Consider the following 25,508-nt stretch of genomic DNA (forward strand, 5'->3'; position numbering starts at 1 on the left):
TGCCGGAGAAAACTGAGGTACTAATTAAGTCACCTTAATGGCTATACTTAAAAGCTGACTGTTACTGTGTCTTGAAGCCCAAGGTTGGGAAAGAAGCCTAGATTAACCAAGTGGATGTTTTAATTTTCTAAGGCGAACTTTCAAAAAAGTCCTCCATCTGCTGTGCCCAGAGTATATGCAAGGTTGCGTGGATATTTTCTTTTCTTACTCATCTTTACTAGTACAGCATATGCAATTCTATTGACTTCCAAGTAAATGACAACCAAGGTATTTCTTACACAAAAGTGATGATATTTATTATTAAATTGAAATCATCACGTCAAACAGAGTTCAGCTTTAAGCTATGGATTATGTAACAAGGATGTTAATAGCAGTTAAGCAGGCCACAAGGATTTTTGTTATTTTCTTAAACATTGCGTTATACTTAATTTTCTGAAAATGTGTGTATTATAGGTGCCAAGTACACCATCATCATTAAAACATTTACCACCGTGTTAATGTTTTCTTGCTCAGATTTTCTGTGAGTGTAAAAGTGTGAGCCAAGTGTGAGGTGGGAGTAAAGGTGTAAAAGCTTTCAATTAGGTTTTGCAAACAATTTTTCTTTTACATATCAGGTGTGAGTGGAGGAGAGGTGGCATTTGATGCGGTCTCCTGCTTTTCCATTGTGTTGTAAAGAGCATACATCTAATTAGTACAGACTGCCAGTCAGTCCATTATCCAGTTAAATTCCATGTGTGTCATTAATAATCATGCTATTAAAGCTCGTTCTATTCAGGCCGAGACACCAGATCCATTTAAAGAGGCTGGCTGATCAAGAAATTCCACAGAACTGTCTGTTCCAGTTGGGGGTAATACCAAAACCAGCAGATGAACTAGAACACAGGTTCTCAAACTCGGTCCTCAGGGCCCCACACAGTGCATGTTTTGCAGGTCTCCTCACAGAATTGCAAGTGAAATAATTAGCTCCACCTGTGGACCTTTTAAAATGTGTCAGTGAGTAATCAATACACCTGTGCACCTGCTGGGTTACCTGCAAAACATGCACTGTGTGGGGTCCTGAGGACCGATTTTGAGAACCCCTGAACTAGAATAATCAACAAAATCACTAGAACAAAAAAAAATGCACACACTCCAATGCTAAATCACAAGCTTCTTTTTAATATAACCAGGTTCTTAATCATGACACGAACAGATCTATTTCCAGGGACCCTAGAATTACATGATGTCCAGTAATACTGGAGGGAAGATGTATCAAGTCTTTGAGAGAGATAAAGTAGAGAAGTTGCCCAAAGCAACAATCAGCTTCTGTTATCTCAAAGACTTCGATAGATAAATGGCAGTTATAAGTAGATTGGTTGCTTTAAGCAATGTCTTCACTATCACACTCCAAGGCATGATACATTTCTCCTTGGGACAACTAGATAGCAAGAAGTAAGTCATCCAGATCTGCAACAACCCCCAATGTATGCTACTGAGAAAAGGAGGATTTTGGTACTTACCGATAAATCCATTTCTCTGAATCCTCTAGGGGACACTGGAGTCCTATACAGTAGGGGTGTGAAGCCTTGAACCGGAGGTGTGGCACAATCTAAAATTAGCATTGTCTTCACAGCCAGCTCCTCCCTCAGTTTGAAAAATTTGACTGAGAGAATAGGACATGAAACTATAGCACATGGCGAGGAACCGAACCGTACAACATATCAAACAGCGGCCAAGAACTCCTAACCGAAAAAGGAACGCTGTCTAAACGAACTGTTTAAAACAAGAACTTAGAACACAGCAGGTTGACAGCACCGAGGCGGGAGTCCAGTGTCCCCTAGAGGATTCAGAGAAATGGATTTATCGGTAAGTACCAAAATCCTCCTTTCTCTTTCATCCACTAGGGGACACTGGAGTCCTATACAGTAGGGTACGTCCCAAAGTTTACCCCCAGGGAGGGAGTGCTGTCGGTGGCCAGCAAAACTAAACGTCCAAACTTAGATTCTCCGGACGCAAAAGTATCAAACTTGTAAAATTTTGCGAACGTGTGGGCTGAAGACCACGTCGCCGCTCTGCAAAGTTGAGTAGTGGAAGCACCCCTGGCAGCCGCCCACGAGGCACCCACTGAACGGGTAGTATGAGCACCCATCTGAAACGGAACCTGTTTGCCACAGGAAATATAAGCTTGCCGAATGGCAAGTCTGATCCATCTAGCCAAAGACTGCTTAGAAGCTGGCCAACCCTTCTTTGGCCCATCATAAAGAACAAACAAATGGTCCGACTTTCTGAAGGACGACGTAACCTGTACGTATACCCGTAAAGCTCGGACAACATCCAAGGACACGTCCTCATCTGTGAGACCCTGAAAAGATGGAACCACTATTGGCTGGTTTACATGAAACCCTGAAACCACCTTTGGAAGGAAGTCCGCTCTTGTACGGAGTTCCGCCCTATCCTCATGAAAAACTAAGAAAGGACTCTTACAGGATAAGGCTCCCAACTCAGAAACCCGCCTAGCCGAAGCCAAGGCAAGTAATAACGTGACCTTCCAAGAGAGATATTTCAGGTCTGTTCCTGTCAATGGCTCAAAAGTCGGTGACTTCAAATATTCTAACACCAAATTTAAGTCCCATGGTGCTGTGGGAGGACGAAAAGGGGGTTGAATCCTCAGAACCCCCTGTAAAAAGGTTTGAATCTCTGGCAAGGATGCTAGCCGCTGTTGAAAAAATATGGAGAGAGCCGAAATTTGAACCTTCAGAGAGCCCAGTCTGAGTCCTCCCTCTAGACCTGCCTGAAGGAAAAGTAACAGTCGAGATAAGTGGAAGTTCGTTGAATTCCATCCCCGTTCCTGACACCAAGCCATGTACCGTCTCCAAATCCTGTAGTAGTGCCTGGCTGTGACCGGCTTCCTGGCGGCAATCATTGTAGGAATGGCCGTTCTTGGAATCCCTCTGTTTCTTAAGATCCGGGTTTCAAGAGCAACGCCGTCAAACGCAGCCTGTTCAGGTCGGGGTGTAGAAACGGTCCCTGAGATAGCGGGTCCTCTCGCTGAGGTAACCTCCAAGGATCTTCCGCAAGTAACCCCCGCAGGTCGGTGTACCAACTCCTGCAGTGCCAATCTGGTGCGATTAGAATTAAACCCTCCTGTAACGCCAAGGAAGCGTTAATGCGTCCACTCCTTCTGCTGCTGGATCTCGAGTCCTTGACACATATCTGGGCAGCTGATGGTTTTGCCGAGACGCCATTAGGTCCACCTGAGGTAGACCCCATCGTCTCACCACCATGTCGAAAATCCGTGGATGTAGGCACCACTCTCCCAGATGCATGTCCTGGCGACTGAGGTAATCTGCTTCACAGTTTTCCACACCTGGAATGAACACTGCCGAGAGGATGATGTTTCGTCTTTCTGCCCACAACAAGATCTTTGTGGCTTCCTTTAACGCCATCCTGCTCTTTGTCCCTCCTTGACGGTTTATGTAAGCCGTCGTCGTGACATTGTCCGACTGAATCCTGATGTGTTGATTCATGACTATGTCTTCTGCTAAGAGAAGCGCATTGTAAACTGCTCTTAGTTCGAGGATATTTATGGGTAGTCTGCTCTTCTGTAACGTCCACCGTCCTTGAAACTGATGGTCCTCTAGGACGGCTCCCCAACCTCTGAGACTGGCGTCCGTTGTCAGAATCCTCCAATCCCAAATGACGAATTTCTTGCCGGCTGCAAGGTTCTTGTGTAACGACCACCATATCAAGGAGACTCGTACCTGCGGTTGAAGTCTGATTCTCCGATGGAGAAGCCAGTGCAAGCCTGCTCCCTGAGCAATGAAGTTTATCTGGAATGGTCGGGAATGAAGTCTGCCGTACTGAAGAGCTTCGAACGACGCCACCATCTTCCCGAGAAGTTGCACACAGAGGTGAGGAGAAACAGTTGGCGTCCTCAGTACCTGAGCCACTAATCTCTGTAGGTCCTGGACCTTGTTCTCTGGCAGGAACACACGTAATAGTACCGTGTCCAAGATGAGACCGAGGAATTGAATCCGTTGAGTCGGTATGAGGTTGGACTTTTGGAAATTGATAATCCATCCATGTTGAATTAGAAATTGATGGGATGTCTGACATCCTTGAGCAGTCGATTTTGAGATGGTGCCTTGATCAGTAAATCGTCCAGATAAGGTATAATCGTGACCCCCAACAGTCTCAGTCCTGCAACCATGATCTTTGTGAAGATTCTTGGGGCTGATGATAGACCGAACGGCAAGGCCCGGAATTGGTAGTGATCCGCCAGCAGTGCGAACCTCAAGTAAGCCTGGTGAGGAGTCCAGATTGGAATATGCAGATATGCATCTTTTATGTCCATGAATACCATGAACTCGCCCTGTTCTAGGCCTGCAATGACCGATTGGATTGATTCCACCTTGAATTTGTAGACCCTTAAGAACAGGTTGAAAACTTTTAAATTGAGTATTGGTCTGACCATCCCGTCTGGCTTTGGCACGACAAAAAGATTGGAATAGAACCCCGTTCCTCTCTGAGAAGCGGGAACCGGAATAATGACTTCTGCCTGTAGCAACTTTTGAATTGCTGCCCGTAGTGCCCTTGCTTTTTGAGGGCACTGAGGCAATCCTGTCGTAAAAAACTGACTGACTGTGAGGCCTCTGTTGAAATTCCAGTTTGTATCCCTGAGAGATTAAGTTGTTCACCCAAAGTTCTGGTGAGGTTTTGGCCCAGATGTCCTGAAAACCTTCCAGTCGGCCGCCCACCAAGGGGGACCCCAGGTGAGCTGGGAGGCCGTCCGGCCACGGTCTTGTCATTAGGTTTATCCTGCTTTCTGGTTGCTGCCTGTGAGCGGCCTCTATCTCTGCCTCCACGTGCTTGTGTACCGAAACCCCTTCCTCGGGCTCGAAAGGACTGTGATCGAAATGAAGTAAACGCAGGTCCCGAATAACCTCTCAGTTTGTCGAGAGGTTCTCGTATAAGGAGTAGGCAGAAAAGTGGACTTCCCCGCTGTAGCCTGCGAAATCCACTTGTCTAATTCTGGTCCGAACAGCATTTCACCCCCAAAGGTGATGAATTCTACCGCCTTTTTGGTCTCAGAGTCTCCCTGCCATTCTCTGAGCCATAAAATCCGTCTAGCCGATATGGCCGATGCAGATATGCGCGATGCTATTCTGCTAATATCCTTAGAAGCTTGACATAAGTACGATGCAGATTCCCGAATGTGTTCCGCCAGTTGGGTAATCTCTTCTAAGCTATTTTTCTCCTCAATAGCTTGTACAATACGGCCGGACCATGCACCCATGGCCTTGTTGACCCAAGCACAGACGATCGCAGGTCTCTGCGCTGCACCAGCTGCAACAAAAATTTACTTTAACGCAGTGTCAACTTTATGGTCTGACGCATCCTTTAAAGTGGTTACGTTAGGAACTGGCAAAATTGTCTTCTTTGACAACCTTCCTAGTGAAGCATCCACTACTGGCGGAGTCTCCCACTTGTCCATTACACCCTTAGGTAGGGGATAAGTTACCTGAAACCGTTTCGGAAATTGAAACCGTTTGTCAGGTTGTTTCCAAGCCTCCTCTATCTGAGATTGGAGGGATTTATTAATGGGAAACACTGCTGAACGCGGCTTTTGGGATTCGAACAAATCGAAATCTTCCGGCTCCCGTATTTCCTCGTCTTTAAAGCTTAGGATCTCCTTTACCGCGTCAATTAAGGAGTCTAGACCTGAGATTGCCGAGTCCTCGTCTGGAAAGTCGGCGTCTAGGTTAGGTTCAATTAACTCACCTTCCTCCGTATCAAGAAGAATACCCTCTTCCTCCTCTGATTCTTGTATCATAGGGAGAGTTCTCTTAACAGCCTTGCGCACACTTGTGTCTGCGTGTGCGGGCGGCGTTAACCTGATGAGAAATTCCTCCATCGTCTTTGAGAATCCCGCAGCCCATTCTGATTGCTGCTTGCGCGATTCTGCCATCTCCATGGAGATTCTATTAGCAAGGTTGTCTTCCCATGCCTTAGCCAGAGCACTGCTCCCAGGTGGGGCGTCCTTGTCTAAGCAGGAGTCGCACACCCCGGAGCTGCCAACCCGCGTGTTCTTTTTGTTACATTTCGTACAAACATAACAGGTCTTGGAGGTCTTGGTTGCCTTAGACATGTTGTTTTGAAAACCCTGTACCAGGGTAGCCCGCCGCGCTTTCACCCTTTAAACTACGAAGAGAAAGACTGGGAGATGACGGAAGCGAAGGTATTGGATCCGGCTGGAATTACCTGTCCTATTCGTATATAAAAGGAGCAGGCCAATATCTTTACTTTAATTAATAAAAAAAATAAGCCGACTCGCAATCATCACACCCCAACTGTAGATCAGCTACGATGTTAGAGTTGGTATTCGCTTGCTTCCGTGTATTTTCTGCGGGATCTTTGAAACAGAAGTCCCTTGAAAATATAAATTGTTAAAGTTTGATTACTTTTCAGGAGATCCTCATATACTGTATATATATTATATACCAGCAGAGGGAGCTGTTACCTAACGATCTCTCTGCTATATTATACTATGCAGGCAGTGCAGCAGGGGGAGCTAATTCTTTAATAAACCACCTTCCCCTATGTATTTTACTGGGGGGGAGGGGGAGGACCCATCCATTATCTCAGTCTGGCGTCATAATCATTAAATATGGCCCCAACTAAATGTCCTGTAAGACTGTATGGAAGCAGTGGCCGCTGCCCCATATATAGTTGCTATTTCTCCTCATATTATGGAATGCACTTGCTGTATTTATTTTTAGCCCCCTCCCGCTGGCTGGCGCGCGCGCTGAGCCTATGAGGCGCTCGGCAAGTACACTATTTGGCGCGCTCCGGACCCGCTGGCCGGGGCACGCCGGGACAGTTTCCCGTAGCGGCGCTGTGCTCCGCTTCGGCTGTCAGATCTCCGTCGCTGTGTAGCGCGCCTCTCTGCCGTCTCTCCCTGCTCACAGGGAGGAAAGGCTGAGTCCAGCGCCGCACTCTGCTCCCGCGCCCGCCGCTGTAGCTTCAAGAGGGGATAAAACTAAGGGAGATTAGTTTACAGCAGCAGATTCTATTACAGGAGGCAGCAGTGATAGAGGGTGCCCTGTTCTTGTTAATAAATAATGGAAGACATCCAAACAAAAAAACAAACAAAAAAAATATAAGATTATCCTCACCGGTAAATCTATTTCTCGTAGTCCGTAGTGGATGCTGGGGACTCCGTAAGGACCATGGGGAATAGACGGGCTCCGCAAGAGACAGGGCACTCTAAGAAAGAATTAGGTCTACTGGTGTGCACTGGCTCCTCCCTCTATGTCCCTCCTCCAGCCCTCAGTTAAGGAAACTGTGCCCGGAAGAGCTGACAGTACAAGGAAAGGATTTTGGAATCCAGGGTAAGACTCATACCAGCCACACCAATCATACCGTATAACTCGCGATACACTTACCCAGTTAACAGTATGAACAATAACAGAGCATCAGACAACCTGATGCAAACATAACATAACCCTTATTTAAGCAATAACTATACACAAGTATTGCAGAAGAAGTCCGCACTTGGGACGGGCGCCCAGCATCCACTACGGACTACAAGAAATAGATTTACTGGTGAGTAAAATCTTATTTTCTCTAACGTCCTAGTGGATGCTGGGGACTCCGTAAGGTCCATGGGGATTATACCAAAGCTCCAAAACGGGCGGGAGAGTGCGGATGACTCTGCAGCACCGAATGAGCAAACACAAGGTCCTCCTCAGCCAGGGTATCAAACTTGTAGAACTTTGCAAAAGTGTTTGAACCTGACCAAGTAGCTGCTCGGCAAAGCTGTAATGCCGAGACCCCTCGGGCAGCCGCCCAAGAAGAGCCCGACTTCCTTGTGGAATGGGCTTTTACTGATTTTGGAGGCGGCAATCCAGCCGCAGAATGAGCCTGCTGAATCGTGTTACAGATCCAGCGAGCAATAGTTTGCTTTGAAGCAGGAGCACCCAAGCTTGTTGGATGCATACAGGATAAACAGCGAGTCAGTTTTCCTGACTCCAGCCGTTCTGGCTACACTTCAAAGCCCTGACTACATCTAGTAACTTGGATTGGTTGGTTCAAATAAAAAGATGACAACACCTTCGGCAGAAATTGCGGACGAGTCCGTAATTCTGCCCTGTCCACATGGAAAACCAGATAGGGGCTTTTACATGACAAAGCCGCCAATTCTGACACCCGCCTAGCCGAAGCTAAGGCCAATAACATGACCACTTTCCACGTGAGATATTTTAACTCCACGGTTTTAAGTGGCTCAAACCAGTGAAATTTCAGGAAACTCAACAGCACGTTAAGATCCCAAGGTGCCACTGGTGGCACAAAAGGGGGCTGAATATACGGCACTCCCTTTACAAGCGTCTGAACTTCAGGAAGAGAAGCCAGTTCCATTTGAAAGAAAATGGATAGGGCCGAAATCTGGACCTTGATGGACCCTAATTTTAAGCCCATAGTCACTCCCGACTGTAGGAAGTGAAGGAAACGGCCCAGCTGGAATTCCTCTGTAGGGGCCTTCATGGCCTCACACCAAGCAACATATTTTCGCCATATACGGTGATAATGTTTTGCTGTCACGTCTTTCCTAGCCTTTATCAGCGTAGGAATAACTTCATCCGGAATGCCTTTCTCCGCTAGGATCCGGCGTTCAACCGCCATGCCGTCAAATGCAGCCGCGGTAAGTCTTGGAACAGACAGGGCCCCTGTTGCAACAGATCCTGTCTGAGAGGCAGAGGCCCTGGGTCCTCTGTGAGCATTTCTTGCAGTGCCGGATACCAAGTCCTTCTTGGCCAATCTGGAACAATGAGTATTGTTCTCACTCCTCTTTTTCTTACGATTCTCAGCACCTTGGGTATGAGAGGAAGAGGAGGAAACACATAAACCGACTGGAACATCCACGGTGTCACCACTGTGTCTACAGTTATCGCCTGAGGGTCTCTTGACCTGGCGCAATACCTCTGTAGCTTTTTGTTGAGGCGGGATGCCATCATGTCCACCTGTGGCAGTTCCCACCGACCTACAATCTGCGCGAAGACTTCTTGATGAAGTCCCCACTCTCCCGGGTGGAGGTCGTGCCTGCTGAGGAAGTCTGCTTCCCAGTTGTCCACTCCCGGAATGAACACTGCTGACAGTGCTCATACGTGATTCTCCGCCCATCGAAGAATTCTGGTGGCTTACGCCATCGCCACCCTGCTCCTTGTGCCGCCTTGGCGGTTTACATGAGCCACTGCGGTGATGTTGTCTGATTGAATCAGCACCGATTGGTTGCGAAGCAGGGTCTCCGCTTGACTTAGGGCGTTGTATATGGCCCTTAGTTCCAGGATATTGATGTGAAGGCAAGTCCCCTGACTTGACCACAGCCCTTGGAAACTTCTTCCCTGAGTGACTGCCCCCCACCCTCGGAGGCTTGCATCCGTGGTCACCAGGACCCAGTCCTGAATGCCGAAACTGCGGCCCTCGAGAAGTTGAGTACTCTGCAGCCACCACAGAAGAGACACCCTGGCCCTGGGGGATAGGGTGATCAGCCGATGCATCTGTAGATGTGATCCGGACCACTTGTCCAACAGATCCCATTGAAAAGGTCCTCGCATGGAACCTGCCGAAGGGAATGGCCTCGTATGACGCCACCATCTTTCCCAGGACTCTCGTGCAGTGATGCACCGACACCTGCTTTGGTTTTAAGAGGTCTCTGACCAGTGTCATGAGTTCCTGAGCCTTCTCCATCGGGAGAAAAACCTTCTTCTGGTCTGTGTCCAGAATCATGCCCAGGAAGGACAGACGCGTCGTAGGAATCAGCTGCGACTTTGGAATATTCAGAAACCAGCCGTGCTGTTGTAACACTTCCCGAGAGCGTGCTACACTAATCAGCAACTGCTCTCTGGACCTCGCCTTTATGAGGAGATCGTCCAAGTATGGAATAATTGTGGACAGACCAAACGGCACCGTCTGGAATTGGTAATGACAATCCTGTACCACAAATCTGAGGTACTCCTGATGAGGTGGATAAACGGGGACATGAAGGTAAGCATCCTTTATGTCCAGAGACACCATAAAATCCCCCTCCCTTGCGATGACCGCTCTGAGCGATTTCATCTTGAACTTGAACTTTTCAAGTATATGTTCAGGGATTTTAAATTCAATATGGGTCTGACCAAACCATCTGGTTTCAGGACTACAATATGGTCGAATAATAACCCCCTCCTTGTTGAAGGAGGGGAACCTTGACCACCACCTGTTGAAGATACAATCTGTGAATTGCAGTTAACCCTGTTTCCCTCTCGGAGGGGGGAGGGGGAGCCGGCAGGGCCTTCAGTGAGGAGGCATCTTCTCAAAGTCCAGCTTGTATCCCTGAGACACAATATCTATTGCCCAGGGATCTAACAGGGAGTGAACCCACTTGTGGCTGAACTTACGAAGGCGTGCCCCCACCGGGCCTAGCTCCGCCTGGATTTTCGTAGAGGCCGGGGAGGACTTCTGTTCCTGGGAACTAGCTGTGTTGTGCAGCTGGTTTCCTCTGCCCCCGCCTCTAGCAAGAAAAGACGCACCTCGGACTTTCTTGTTTCTTTGTTCGAAAGGCTGAAGTTGATAATGACGTGCTTTCCTAGGCTGTGCAGGAATATAAAGCAAAATATCAGAATTACCAGCTATAGCTGTGGAGACCAGATCCGAGAACCCTTCTCCACACAATCCTCAGCCTTCCATATGCCACTTAAGTTGGCATCATCTGTCCATTGCATATTCTACAGGATACGTCAAGCAGAAATCGACATAGCTTTGCCTCTAGGACCCAGTATACTCATGTCTCTTTGGGCATGTTTTATGATATATATCTCTTAAGACAGCATCTTTAATATATGTATAAATATATCTCTACATATACATATATATATATATATATATATATATATATACACACACACACACACACATATACGCACACATACTAGGGTCTCAATTTCTGCTGATAAGGTTCCTGTCCACGCTGCCACAGCGCTATAAACCCATGCTGACACAATCGCCGGTCTGAGTAGTGTACCAAAATGTGCACGCTATCTGCAGGATCCCTGAGGATAGCCGTTAAATCAGGGCTACCTTTTGGGCAAACGTGACACCCTAGGGGAAGAATCCCATCACATCCTGGCCCTAGTGGGGAAAGGATACTGCCTGAGAATTCTTTGTGGGAAGCTGCAGTCTCTTGTCTGGAGATTCCCGCTCTTTTTCCTCATGAGAGGAGGGAAAATTACCTCAGCTTTCTTCCCCTTAACATGTGTACCCTTGTGTCAGGGACAGATGAGTCATCAGTGATATGCAAATCATCTTTATTACAATAATAATATATTGAATACTTTTCTGCCATTTTGGCTGTAACTTTGCATTATCGTAGTCGACACTGGAGTCAAACTCCGTGTCGATATCAGTGTCTATTATTTTGGATAGTGAGCATTGTGAGACTCTGAAGGTCTCTGCGCCATAGGGACAGACATGGGTAGATTTCCTGTCTGTTCTCTAATCTTTTGTGCAATAAATTCACCTTAGCACTTACACATATCCAAACAGGTGTCGGTGTTGTCGACTGAGACACCCTCTCACACATATATTAGCTCCATCTCCTCCTTAGGGGAGCCTTTTACCTCAAGACATGTCGACACACACGTACCGACACACCACACACACAGGGGATGCTCTATTTGAAGACCGTTCCCCCACAAGGCCCTTTGGAGAGACAGAGAGAGAGTATGCCAGCACACACCACAGCGCTATATGACCCAGGAATCACACAGTTACGTAGTGTTAACCCAGTAGCTGCTGTATATTGTTTTTACGCCAAATTTATGTGCCCCCCCCTCTCTTTTTCACCCTCTTCTATCATGTTTCTGCAGGGGAGAGCCTGGGGAGCTTCCTCTCAGCGGAGCTGTGGAGAGAAAATGGCGCTGGTGAGTGCGGAGGAAGAAGCCCTGCCCCCTCAGCGGCGGGCTTCTGTCCCGCGATTTTGTGTAAAATAATGGCGGGGGCTCATGCATATATACAGTGCCCCACTGTATATATGCCCACTTTGCCAAGAGGTCTCTAATTGCTGCCCAGGGCGCCCCCCCTGCGCCCTGCACCCTACAGTGACCGGAGTGTGTGGGTGTAATGTGGGAGCAATGGCGCACAGCTGCAGTGCTGTGCGCTACCTCATATGAAGACAGGAGTCTTCTGACGCCGATTTTGAAGTCTTCTTGCTTCTCTCGCCGGCTTCTGCCTTCTGGCTCTGCGAGGGGGACGGCGGCGCGGCTCCGGGATCGGACGACCAAGGGTGAGTTCCTGTGTTCGATCCCTCTGGAGCTAATGGTGTCCAGTAGCCTAAGAAGCACGACCTATCCGCAGTTAGTAGGTTTGCTTCTCTCCCCTAAGTTCCACGTAGCAGAGAGTCTGTTGCCAGTAGATCTCTCTGAAAATAAAAAACCTAACAAAATACTTTCTTATTAGCAAGCTCAGGAGAGCTCACTAAAGTGCACCCAGCTCTGTCCGGGCACAGATTCTAACTGAGGTCTGGAGGAGGGACATAGAGGGAGGAGCCAGTGCACATCAGTAGACCTAATTATTTCTTAGAGTGCCCTGTCTCCTGCGGAGCCCGTCTATTCCCCATGGTCCTTACGGAGTCCCCAGCATCCACTAGGACGTTAGAGAAAAAATAAGAATTTACTCACCGGTAATTCTATTTCTCGTAGTCCGTAGTGGATGCTGGGAACTCCGTAAGGACCATGGGGAATAAACGGGCTCCGCAGGAGACTGGGCACTCTAAAAGAAAGATTAGGTACTATCTGGTGTGCACTGGCTCTTCCCTCTATGCCCCTCCTCCAGACCTCAGTTAAGGAAACTGTGCCCGGAAGAGCTGACACAACAAGGAAAGGATTTGGAATCCAGGGTAAGACTCATACCAGCCACACCAATCATACCGTACAACTTGTGATAACCATACCCAGTTAACAGTATGAACAACAACTGAGCCTCAGTAACAGATGGCTCATAACAATAACCCTTTAGTTAAGCAATAACTATATACATGTATTGCAGAGAGTCCGCACTTGGGACGGGCGCCCAGCATCCACTACGGACTACGAGAAATAGAATTACCGGGGAGTAAATTCTTATTTTCTCCGACGTCCTAGTGGATGCTGGGAACTCCGTAAGGACCATGGGGATTATACCAAAGCTCCCAAACGGGCGGGAGAGTGCGGTTGACTCTGCAGCACCGAATGAGCAAAGGCAAGGTTCTCCTCAGCCAGGGTATCAAACTTGTAGAACTTAGCAAATGTGTTTGAACCCGACCAAGTAGCAGCTCGGCAAAGCTGTAAAGCAGAGACCTCTCGGGCAGCCGCCCAAGAAGAGCCCACCTTCCTTGTGGAATGGGCTTTTACCGATTTAGGATGCGGTAACCCTGCCGCAGAATGAGCTTGCTGAATCCTGTTACAGATCCAGCGCGCAATAGTTTGCTTTGAAGCAGGAGCACCCAGCTTGTTGGGTGCATGCAGGATAAACAGCGAGTCAGTTTTCCTGACTCCAGCCGTCCTGGCTACATAGATTTTCAAAGCCCTGACTACATCCAGTAACTTGGAGTCCTCCAAGTCCCGAGTAGCCGCAGGCACCACAATAGGTTGGTTCAAATGAAACGCTGATACCACCTTTGGCAGAAATTGGGGACGAGTCCTCAATTCTGCCCTGTCCATATGGAAGATCAGATAAGGGCTTTTACATGACAAAGCCGCCAATTCTGACACACGCCTAGCCGAAGCTAAGGCCAATAGCATGACCACTTTCCACGTGAGAAATTTTAGCTCCACGGTCTTAAGTGGCTCAAACCAGTGGGATTTCAGGAAATCCAATACAACGTTAAGATCCCAAGGTGCCACTGGAGGCACAAAAGGGGGCTGAATATGCAGCACTCCCTTAACAAACGTCTGAACTTCAGGCAGTGAAGCCAGTTCTTTTTGAAAGAAAATAGATAGGGCCGAAATCTGGACCTTTATGGACCCCAATTTTAGGCCCATAGTCACACCTGACCGTAGGAAGTGCAGAAATCGCCCCAGCTGGAATTCCTCTGTTGGCGCCTTCCTGGCCTCACACCAGGCAACATATTTCCGCCATATGCGGTGATAATGATTTGCTGTCACATCCTTCCTAGCTTTTATCAGCGTAGGAATCACTTCATCTGGAATGCCCTTTTCTGTTAGGATCCGGCGTTCAACCGCCATGCCGTCAAACGCAGCCGCGGTAAGTCTTGGAACAGACAGGGCCCCTGCTGTAACAGGTCCTGTCTGAGAAGCAGAGGCCATGTGTCCTCTGAGATCATTTCTTGTAGTTCTGGGTACCAAGTTCTTCTTGGCCAATCCGGAACGATGAGTATAGTTCTTACTCCTCTCTTTCTTACTATCCTCAGTACCTTGGGTATGAGAGGAAGAGGAGGGAACACATAAACCGACTGGTACACCCACGGTGTCACTAGTGCGTCCACAGCTATCGCCTGAGGGTCCCTTGACCTGGCGCAATATTTTTTTAGCTTTTTGTTGAGGCGGGACGCCATTATGTCCACCTGTGGCCGTTCCCAACGGTTTACAATCTGCGTGAAGACTTCTGGATGAAGTCCCCACTCTCCCGGGTGGAGGTCGTGCCTGCTGAGGAAATCTGCTTCCCAGCTGTCCACTCCCGGAATGAACACTGCTGACAGTGCTAGCACGTGATTCTCCGCCCATCAGAGAACCCTTGTGGCTTCTGCCATCGCCATCCTGCTTCTTGTGCCGCCCTGGCGGTTTACATGGGCGACCGCCATGATGTTGTCTGATTGAATCAGCACTGGTTGGTTTTGAAGCAGGGGCTCTGCTTGACTCAGGGCGTTGTAAATGGCCCTTAGTTCCAGTATATTTATGTGTAGTGAAGTCTCCTGACTTGACCACTGTCCTTGGAAGTTCCTTCCCTGAGTGACTGCCCCCCATCCTCGGAGGCTTGCATCCGTGGACCCAGTCCTGTATGCCGAATCTGCGGCCCTCGAGAAGATGAGCACTCTGCAGCCACCACAGCAGAGACACCCTGGCCCTTGGGGACAGGGTGATCAACCGATGCATCTGAAGATGCGATCCGGACCATTTGTCTAACAGATCCCACTGAAAGATCCTTGCATGGAACCTGCTGAAGGGAATTGCTTCGTAAGAAGCCACCATCTTTCCCAGGACTCGCGTGCAGTGATGCACCGACACCTGTTTTGGTTTCAGGAGGTCCCTGACCAGAGAAGACAATTCCTGGGCCTTCTCCCCCGGGAGAAACACCTTCTTCTGTTCTGTGTCCAGAATCATGCCCAGGAAAAGCAGACGCGTCGCAGGAATCAGCTGCGACTTTGGGATATTCAGAATCCAGCCGTGCTGTTGCAACACTTCCCGAGAGAGTGCTACGCTGACTAACAACTGCTCTCTGGACCTCGCCTTTATAAGGAGATCGTCCAAGTACGGGATAATTATAACTCCCTTCTTCCGAAGGAGTATCATCATTTCGGCCATTACCTTGGTAAATACTCTCGGTGCCGTGGACAGATCAAACGGCAACGTCTGGAATTGGTAATGACAATCCTGTACCACAAACCTGAGGTACTCCTGGTGAGGTGGGTAAATGGGGACATGCAAGTAAGCATCCTTGATGTCCAGCGACACCATAAAATCCCCCTCTTCCAGGCTTGCAATAACCGCCCTGAGCGATTCCATTTTGAACTTGAACTTCCTTATATAAGTGTTCAAGGATTTTAAATTCAGAATGGGTCTCACCGAACCGTCTGGTTTCGGTACCACAAACATTGTGGAATAGTAACCCCGTCCCTGTTGAAGGAGGGGAACCTTGATTATCACCTGCTGGAGGTACAGCTTGTGAATTGCCGCCAGTACTACCTCCCTTTCCCTAAGAGCAGCTGGCAAGGCTGATTTGAGGTAACGGCGAGGGGGAGTCGCCTCGAACTCCAGCTTGTATCCCTGAGATACAATTTGTACAGCTCAGAGATCCACTTGTGAGCGAACCCACTGGTTGCTGAAGTTTCGGAGACGCGCCCCCACCGCACCTGGCTCCGCCTGTGGAGCCCCAACGTCATGCGGTGGACTTAGTGGAAGCAGGGGAGGATTTTTGTTCCTGGGAACTGGCTGCCTGGTGCAGCTTCTTTCCTCTACCCTTGCCTCTGGCCAGAAAGGATGCGCCTCTGATCCGCTTGCCTTTCTGAGGCCGAAAGGACTGTACATGATAATATGGTGCTTTCTTAGGCTGTGAGGGAACCTGAGGTAAAAAAGTTGACTTCCCGGCTGTTGCCGTGGATACGAGGTCCGAGAGACCGTCCCCAAACAATTCCTCACCCTTATAAGGCAAAACCTCCATGTGTCTTTTAGAATCAGCATCACCTGTCCACTGCCGAGTCCATAATACTCTCCTGGCAGAAATGGACATTGCATTAATTCTAGATGCCAGCAGGCAAATGTCCCTCTGTGCATCCCGCATATATAAGACGACGTCTTTTATATGTTCTATGGTTAGCAAAATAGTATCCCTGTCGAGGGAATCAATGTTGTCTGACAGGGTATCAGACCATGCGGCTGCAGCACTACACATCCATGCTGAAGCAATAGCAGGTCTCAGTATAGTACCTGAGTGTGTATACACAGACTTCAGGATAGCTTCCTGCTTTCTATCCGCAGGCTCCTTTAAAGCGGCCGTATCCTGAGACGGCAGTGCCACCTTTTTTGATAAGCGTGTGAGCGCCTTGTCCACCCTAGGGGATGTTTCCCAACGTAACCTGTCCGTTGGCGGGAAAGGGTACGCCATCAGTAACCTCTTAGAAATCACTAGTTTCTTATCGGGGGAACTCCACGCTTCCTCACACACTTCATTTAATTCATCAGATGGGGGAAAAGTCACTGGCTGCTTTTTCTCCCCAAACATAATACCCTTCTTGGTAGTAACCGGGTTAACATCAGAAATGTGCAATACATTTTTCATTGCAGTAATCATGCATCGGATGGCTTTTGTAGACTGTGCATTTGTCTCATCCTCATCTACACTGGAGTCAGACTCCGTGTCGACATCTGTGTCTACCATCTGAACTAGCGGGCGTTTATGAGCCCCTGATGGCCTCTGAGACGCCTGAGCAGGCGCGGGCTGAGATCCCGGCTGTCCCAAGGCTGCTGCGTCATCGAACCTTTTATGTAAGGAGTTGACACTGTCTGTTAAGACCTTCCACATATCCATCCAATCCGGTGTCGGCCCCGTCGGGGGCGACACCACACTTATCTGCCCTTGCTCCGCCTCCACGTAACCCTCCTCATCAAACATGTCGACACAGCCGTACCGACACACCGCACACACACAGGGAATGCTCTGACTGAGGACAGGACCCCACAAAGTCCTTCGGGGAGACAGAGAGAGAGTATGCCAGCACACACCACAGCGCTATATAACACAGGGATTTACACTATAATGAGTGATTTTTCCCAATAGCTGCTTATCATCCTATTTGCGCCTAAATTTATGTGCCCCCCCTCTCTTTTTAACCCGTCTTGTACCTGGATACTGCAGGGGAGAGCCTGGGGAGCGTCCTTCCAGCGGAGCTGTGAAGAGAAAATGGCGCTGGTGTGCTGAGGAAGAAGGCGTTTTGTATAGCTTAATGGCGGGGTTTTTTACACATATACAGTTTTCCAGACTGTATTATGTGTATATATTGCCAAAAGGTATTCTTATTGCTGCCCAGGGCGCCCCCCCCCAGCGCCCTGCACCCTACAGTCACCGGAGTGTGTGGTGTGCAGTGGGAGCAATGGCGCACAGCTGCAGTGCTGTGCGCTACCTTAATGAAGACCGGAGTCTTCTGCCGCCGATTTCATCTCCTTCTTCTGTCTTCTGGCTCTGCAAGGGGGACGGCGGCGCGGCTCCGGGAACGGACGATCGAGGTCAGGCCCTGTGTTCGAACCCTCTGGAGCTAATGGTGTCCAGTAGCCTAAGAAGCACAAGCTAGCTGCACGCGGGTAGGTTTGCTTCTCTCCCCTCAGTCCCACGTAGCAGTGAGTCTGTTGCCAGCAGATCTCACTGAAAATAAAAAACCTAACAAATACTTTCTTTCTAGCAAGCTCAGGAGAGCCCACTAGGAGGACCCAGCTCTGGCCGGGCACAGATTCTAACTGAGGTCTGGAGGAGGGGCATAGAGGGAGGGGGCATAGAGGGAGGAGCCAGTGCACACCAGATAGTACCTAATCTTTCTTTTAGAGTGCCCAGTCTCCTGCGGAGCCCGTCTATTCCCCATGATCCTTACGGAGTTCCCAGCATCCACTAGGACGTCAGAGAAATAATTAAAATACATGAAGGACCCTGCCTATTTTCTTCGACCAGTACTCACTGTTAGTGGTCTTGGAGGATCTCCTGTGGAGAGATGCAGGTCCCTTCAATAGGGATCTTTGTCTCTCCAATATATATGTGTGTGGCCTTGTCTCCCTTTTATTAGGTGGACGCAGCACACTCAATGTAGATTTTATTCAGGAGCTCAGTGCTCCAAGTGCTGTACCTCCAGCACAATTTTTCAAACTGAGGGAGGAGAGATGTGGAGGGGGAGGAGCCGGCTGTGCAGACAATGCTAATTTTAGATTGTGCCACACCTCCGGTTCAAGGCTTCACACCCCTACTGTATAGGACTCTAGTGTCCCCTAGTGGATGAAAGAGAAACTGGATTATGTTCTTAACTGTTAAATCCTTTTCTTTGAGTCCATAGGGGGCACAGGTACCATGTTTAAGTTTGGCGCCAGCAGGAACGGGCTACCGACACTGACACAGGGTGTTGGAGCGGCGGTGAGGGCTTCCTATAGGAAACCTGACTGCTCAAACTTCAACAACATAAAAAAAAAAAAAACCTGCACAGGGGGACCACTAAAAGGTAGCCCCCCTATCTAACAGGTGCCCGCACCTACCGACAACAAATTTAAACATGGTACCGTGACCCCTAGTGGACCCAAAAGAAAGTCAGGACATTGTATTAGGTCCATTGTAAATGTTAGCTGTACTGTATCTTATTAAAAAAAAAAAAAAGAAGAAAGACTTTCTAACAGTGTAGACTACAAGGAGTCGGTGACATATCAGGCCTATTTAGAACACAGCACATTAAAATCTAAACAAAGAATACCAAACTAGAGATTATTAATCACAAATCCAGAAAAAAGCATTCAGCAGAATATCACCCAGATATGGGTTATTTCTAACGTCCCTGACTGAGCATAAGTATCGTCATAGCGGTCAAGAACAGCCGGGTAAACCGATCAAAATGGAATTCCTGAAACTGGAAGCGAGCTCCTTTGAGCAAAATGAAGCAGCAGCATAAGTTGTCCTCTCATATCTCGGTATAAGTAGAAGCATCTATGATATCTAGGGAAGCCAGAAGCTCCCCTTCCTTAAGGAAAAAGTCACAGAAGTGCCTTCACCTTTACCTACTCTCAAAATACATTTAAGAACCTTTATAGCTCCAACATGGACATGAAGAAACCATACCACCAGGAAGATTGGATAACGAATGACATATTTAGAGCATTAAGTGGGAAACATTACTGTGCTCCAAGTCTGTTGGAAGATGAAAGCAAGAAACAGGTTGGGCTCCGAAAAAGGATATAACATTCTCCTGACTGGCTATGCCGACTACCATGGGTTTGTAAACAGGTAAGGAGATGCTTATAAGAAGGAGGTGAGACAATGCCATGCCCATGGCCTCAGGTTCTAGGAAAAAGTTTAATTTAGCTTTGCAAATGCAATCATTACTTAATTAGGCCCTTAGCACCCTAATTCAGGATACAGCCATGACCAGCAGTGGCGTAAGTTCATCACAGTTGCCCAGAGGCAAGATAAATATTGGTGCCCCCCTATTTCCTATATTAAGATAAATAATATATATGTATGTATGTATGTATGTATGTATGTATGTATGTATGTATGTATGTATGTACTGTATTTATACATTTAATTATCTTTTATTTCAAATCACACATTTCTTAGCCGTCATACACAGGATTAGAACCCATGACCTGTTACACTGACAGCAGACAATTTACTGATGGAGCTATTTGCTCCTGTACAGGAAACATAAGAATTCTGAAGTTACGTGTAATTGTCAGAGAAGTATCTTCATATAGTTAAAATTCTCATATTTCCTATACAGGAGCAAACAGTTTCATCAGTAAGGTGTCTGCTTCCAGTGTAATAGGTCGTGGTTTCTAATCCTGGGTGTGATACTTGTAAAATGTGTATATTCAGTATAATAAAGAGGCTGTGATTTGTAAGGTGCAGGGACCAGTGAGGAAGTCGGCCACTGAAAACACAGCGACAGCTATCAATTATTTTAATTCAAAGGTGTCACAGAGTGGGAGGAGAGGTGCCCCCCTTCAGAGCAGGAGCCCGGCGGCAGATGACTCCGTTGCCTCCCAGAGTTCTGCCTCTGATGACCAGGACAGGACAGCAGGGCCGTGATGCTGCAGAGGTGACTGACCACATTTCTCACCATAGGTAACTAAGGGTATTCTTGACCCACTGTTGGATCCTGGGACATACAGCAGCTAGGAGTTAGCAACAGTGGCAATGGGACTGGGTGAAGGAGGTTTACATCCCTCACTCTAGGGGATAGCTAATGGCATCTTTAGAAAGGTATAAAATATAAAAAAGTATCAAACTAAGTAAATGTCTTGTCTGCCCACAAGCACGCACTGAAAAAAAATACAGCTATAGTAAGCAGAAGACTGTTTTTTTCCCCAGTACCTATCTCCAAGGTGTGAGGGTAGGTCACTGTCTGATTGTTTATCTCCAGCAGTAAGACAGTCATTGAAATAATGTGCATACATAATAATCTACTGGTTTTCATGAATAAACTATCACTTGCCTCCAGAAAGTAGTCCCGAACAATATTCAACTACATTGGACGCTATTTAGTAACACAGAATGTACTATTGGAAAATTAGGTAATATAATTACTTCTAATATCCTGTAATTGAGCATGTATAGGGGTTGCTATTCAGAACTCATTTGCTGCATGCAGACGTTCATCAGGAAATAGAATGCAGTAATGTCAGAATGTCAGTAAGACATTTCAGGTTATTTTCTAAGGACACACATATGGACACTGCATACTTTATACAGTAAACACAAGAAAGTAGCTCTCATTCCATGCTTCAGTTACCTGGTAATAGTGTCTGTACCCTGTATCTGTGAGTGACTTAAAAAAAATTAGAGAATGTGAGGAAAATGAAGAATTAAAAAAAAAAAAAAAGTTGCGTTTACATAAATGAATAGATTCCTGATAACGGAACAACCAAAGTCACTACATAATGCTTAATATACAGTAGAATTAAGATTATTCTAATAAATTAGGGATCACTAATAACAAATCACCATTTGCCCATAGTGATCTTTATTTCCATCTACACTAGACTGTCAGCAGTGCACTCCATAGCTTAAATGTTTGTCAGGGTAATGCATCATTTATACATTACACAGAAAACATACGTTTAGGTCATGTTCATTGGGGGTATATAAGATGCTTTAGTGTCTGGGCAGAGAATATGCAGTTTCATTACCTGCAAATAAGAATCCTGGCATGAAAGAAATTCAGTCTTCTTCATGATGGACTCAGTGGTCAGAACAAGCTCATTTTTGCTTAATGCCGGTTCATTTGAGCAGGGATACACCGCCTAGGAGAGAAAGATAGGAAACAAAAGGTGGTCAAGAGAGAAAATAATAGGAAAAGCAGACTTTTTGGGTCATAGTGGGTGCTAATCTCTGCCATGTTCTCCCACACCATTCGGATGAGATGCAGAAGTACAAATGTTTCCCCATACATCTTGCCTCAATATGCCACACAGTGGGAGATGCCTGGAATGAGTGAACTGACAGGTCCTGTACAACACAGTTAGCGTCAGGCGCCTTTTTTTTCAATCTTACAAACATCGCTGTGTGAGTATGAGCAAAAGCTGCTTGTGTGTCCTATTCGCATCAATTTGTGAACAAGATGCATTTCAGTGTAAAGTTGCACAAAAGACACTCGTAGCTGAGTCACGCCACTGCAGGGTGTGACTAGAAGGGCTGTGTAACGTGTCACAAGGCTCGCTGTAGGTTAGTATTGTCAGCAGATGTGAGTTTTTATTCACCGACTACTATGTAGCTCTGAAGCTTATGTGAATGGTGATTGACTACAAAACCAGTGTTCATAAATGCAAGGGATTGCAACCTTTGCCACATCCAAGCTCAGCTCACCTTGACATTGTCCAAGACCCTTTTAAACTCAAGAGGTTCATCCTTTCCTTCCATAGCTGCAGGGTCCAACCCATCTCCTCCATATATGAACTGGATAATATCACCAGTGGAGCTCCTAACAGTCAGGTCATACTGGGAGCAGAGGTCCTCAAGAGATTTCACAAGACGCCTCTAGAGATCAAATCAGTCATATTTCTTTTAGGAGGAGCTCTTTAAATCAGGTTATGATAATTACATTATAGAACACAGACTTTTGTGCAACATTTTCATTTGTTTAATGTTGTCTACAGTTTAAAAATGCCAACTGCTATTCTAGCAATTACCAAACCTATAATTATCTGAAACGGAATTGACACATGCCCATGCTAAATGTACAACTCACTTGTAGTTAGGTTACAAACAGATAGAATAGAAGCTTAAAAAATTACCACAAAGGCGTGAAAATGAATGAATCAATTAACTACTTTGGCCACACCTGCATATAACCAGTCTCTGCTGTCTTAACCGCTGTATCCACCAGACCCTCTCGACCAGCCATGGTGTGGAAGAAGAACTCTGTAGGAGTCAGTCCTGAATAGAAGCTGTTTGCCACAAATCCTTTGGCTGCTGGGAGCTGCAAATGCGTAGATAGATAGAAGTTATGACATTTCAATAGAAAAAATGTCAGCCAAAACCTTTTCATTCTTTTGAAAAAGAAAAAAGAAAAAAATAAGAATTTACTTACCGATAATTCTATTTCTCGTAGTCCGTAGTGGATGCTGGGGACTCCGTCAGGACCATGGGGATCAGCGGCTCCGCAGGAGACAGGGCACAAAAGTAAAAGCTTTAGGATCAGGTGGTGTGCACTGGCTCCTCCCCCCATGACCCTCCTCCAAGCCTCAGTTAGGATACTGTGCCCGGACGAGCGTACACAATAAGGAAGGATTTTGAATCCCGGGTAAGACTCATACCAGCCACACCAATCACACTGTACAACCTGTGATCTGAACCCAGTTAACAGCATGATAACAGCGGAGCCTCTGAAAAGATGGCTCACAAAAATAATAACCCGATTTTTGTAACAATAACTATGTACAAGTATTGCAGACAATCCGCACTTGGGATGGGCGCCCAGCATCCACTACGGACTACGAGAAATAGAATTATCGGTAAGTAAATCCTTATTTTCTCTGACGTCCTAAGTGGATGCTGGGGACTCCGTCAGGACCATGGGGATTATACCAAAGCTCCCAAACGGGCGGGAGAGTGCGGATGACTCTGCAGCACCGAATGAGAGAACTCCAGGTCCTCCTCAGTCAGGGTGTGCCCCTGACCAAGTAGCTGCTCGGCAAAGTTGTAAAGCCGAGACCCCTCGGGCAGCCGCCCAAGATGAGCCCACCTTCCTTGTGGAATGGGCATTTACATATTTTGGCTGTGGCAGGCCTGCCACAGCATGTGCAAGCTGAATTGTACTACACATCCAACTAGCAATCGTCTGCTTAGAAGCAAGAGCGCCCAGTTTATTGGGTGCATACAGGATAACAGCAAGTCAGTTTTCCTGACTCCAGCCGTCCTGGAAACTATATTTTCAGGGCCCTGACAACATCTAGCAACTTGGAGTCCTCCAAGTCCCTAGTAGCCGCAGGTACCACAATAAGCTGGTTCAGGTGAAACACTGACACCACCTTAGGGAGAAACTGGGGACGAGTCCGCAGCTCTGCCCTGTCCGAATGGACAATCAGATATGGGCTTTTGTGAGACAAAGCCGCCAATTCTGACACTCGCCTGGCCGAGGCCAGGGCCAACAGCATGGTCACTTTCCATGTGAGATATTTCAAATCCACAGATTTGAGCGGTTTAAACCAATGTGATTTGAGGAATCCCAGAACTACGTTGAGATCCCACAGTGCCACTGGAGGCACAAAAGGGGGTTGTATATGCAGTACTCCCTTGACAAACTTCTGGACTTCAGGAACTGAAGCCAATTCTTTCTGGAAGAAAATCGACAGGGCCGAAATTTGAACCTTAATGGACCCCAATTTGAGGCCCATAGACACTCCTGTTTGTAGGAAATGCAGGAACCGACCGAGTTGAAATTCCTCCGTGGGGGCCTTCCTGGCCTCACACCACGCAACATATTTTCGCCACATGTGGTGATAATGTTGTGCGGTCACCTCCTTCCTGGCTTTGACCAGGGTAGGAATGACCTCTTCCGGAATGCCTTTTTCCCTTAGGATCCGGCGTTCAACCGCCATGCCGTCAAACGCAGCCGCGGTAAGTCTTGGAACAGACATGGTACTTGCTGAAGCAAGTCCCTTCTTAGCGGCAGAGGCCATGAGTCCTCTGTGAGCATCTCTTGAAGTTCCAGGTACCAAGTCCTTCTTGGCCAATCCGGAGCCACGAGTATAGTTCTTACTCCTCTACGTCTTATAATTCTCAGTACCTTGGGTATGAGAAGCAGAGGAGGGAACACATACACTGACTGGTACACCCACGGTGTTACCAGAGCGTCCACAGCTATTGCCTGAGGGTCTCTTGACCTGGCGCAATACCTGTCCAGTTTTTTGTTCAGGCGGGACGCCATCATGTCCACCTTTGGTCTTTCCCAATGGTTCACAATCATGTGGAAGACTTCCCGATAAAATCCCCACTCTCCCGGGCGTCGGAATGAACACTGCTGACAGTGCTACCACCTGATTTTCCGCCCAGCGAAGAATCCTTGCAGTTTCTGCTATTGCCCTTCTGCTTCTTGTGCCGCCCTGTCTGTTTACGTGGGCGACTGCCGTGATGTTGTCCCACTGGATCAATACCGGCTGACCTTGAAGCAGAGGTCTTGCTAAGCTTAGAGCATTGTAACTTGCCCTTAGCTCCAGTATATTTATGTGGAGAGAATTCTCCAGACTTGATCACACTCCCTGGAAATTTTTTCCCTGTGTGACTGCTCCCCAGCCTCTCAGGCTGGCATCCCTGGTCACCAGGACCCTTCCTGAATGCCGAATCTGCGGCCCATTAGTAGATGAGTACTTTGCAGCCACCGCAGAAGAAACACCCTTGTCCTTGGAGACAGGGTTATCCGCTGATGCATCTGAAGATGCGATCCGGACCATTTTTCCAGCAGATCCCACTGAAAAGTTCTTGCGTGAAAACTGCCGAATGGAATCGCTTCGTAAGAAGCCACCATTTTTCCCAGGACCCTTGTGCAATGATGCACTGACACTTTTCCTGGTTTTAGGAGGTTCCTGACTAGCTCG

General features: G+C 47.5%; 1 protein-coding gene across 2 annotated transcripts in view; it reads right to left on the reverse strand.

Moving 5' to 3' along the window:
* Nucleotides 1–25,508, reverse strand: part of POLR3A (RNA polymerase III subunit A) — a 229,662-nt gene that overhangs the window by 103,188 nt on the left and 100,966 nt on the right. Inside the window, exons 19-22 of one of the 2 annotated variants that reach the window (XM_063958705.1) lie at nt 22,754–22,891; nt 22,279–22,449; nt 21,603–21,716; nt 21,206–21,241 (exon numbers count right to left, since the gene is read on the reverse strand). In XM_063958705.1, the coding sequence (XP_063814775.1) occupies nt 21,206–21,241; nt 21,603–21,716; nt 22,279–22,449; nt 22,754–22,891 (459 nt within the window). The remainder of the gene's footprint in view (nt 1–21,205; nt 21,242–21,602; nt 21,717–22,278; nt 22,450–22,753; nt 22,892–25,508) is intronic. The other variant, XM_063958706.1, reaches the window with a different exon arrangement.

This window comes from Pseudophryne corroboree, chromosome 3 (assembly GCF_028390025.1).
Source record: "Pseudophryne corroboree isolate aPseCor3 chromosome 3, aPseCor3.hap2, whole genome shotgun sequence".
Classification (NCBI taxonomy): domain Eukaryota; kingdom Metazoa; phylum Chordata; class Amphibia; order Anura; family Myobatrachidae; genus Pseudophryne; species Pseudophryne corroboree.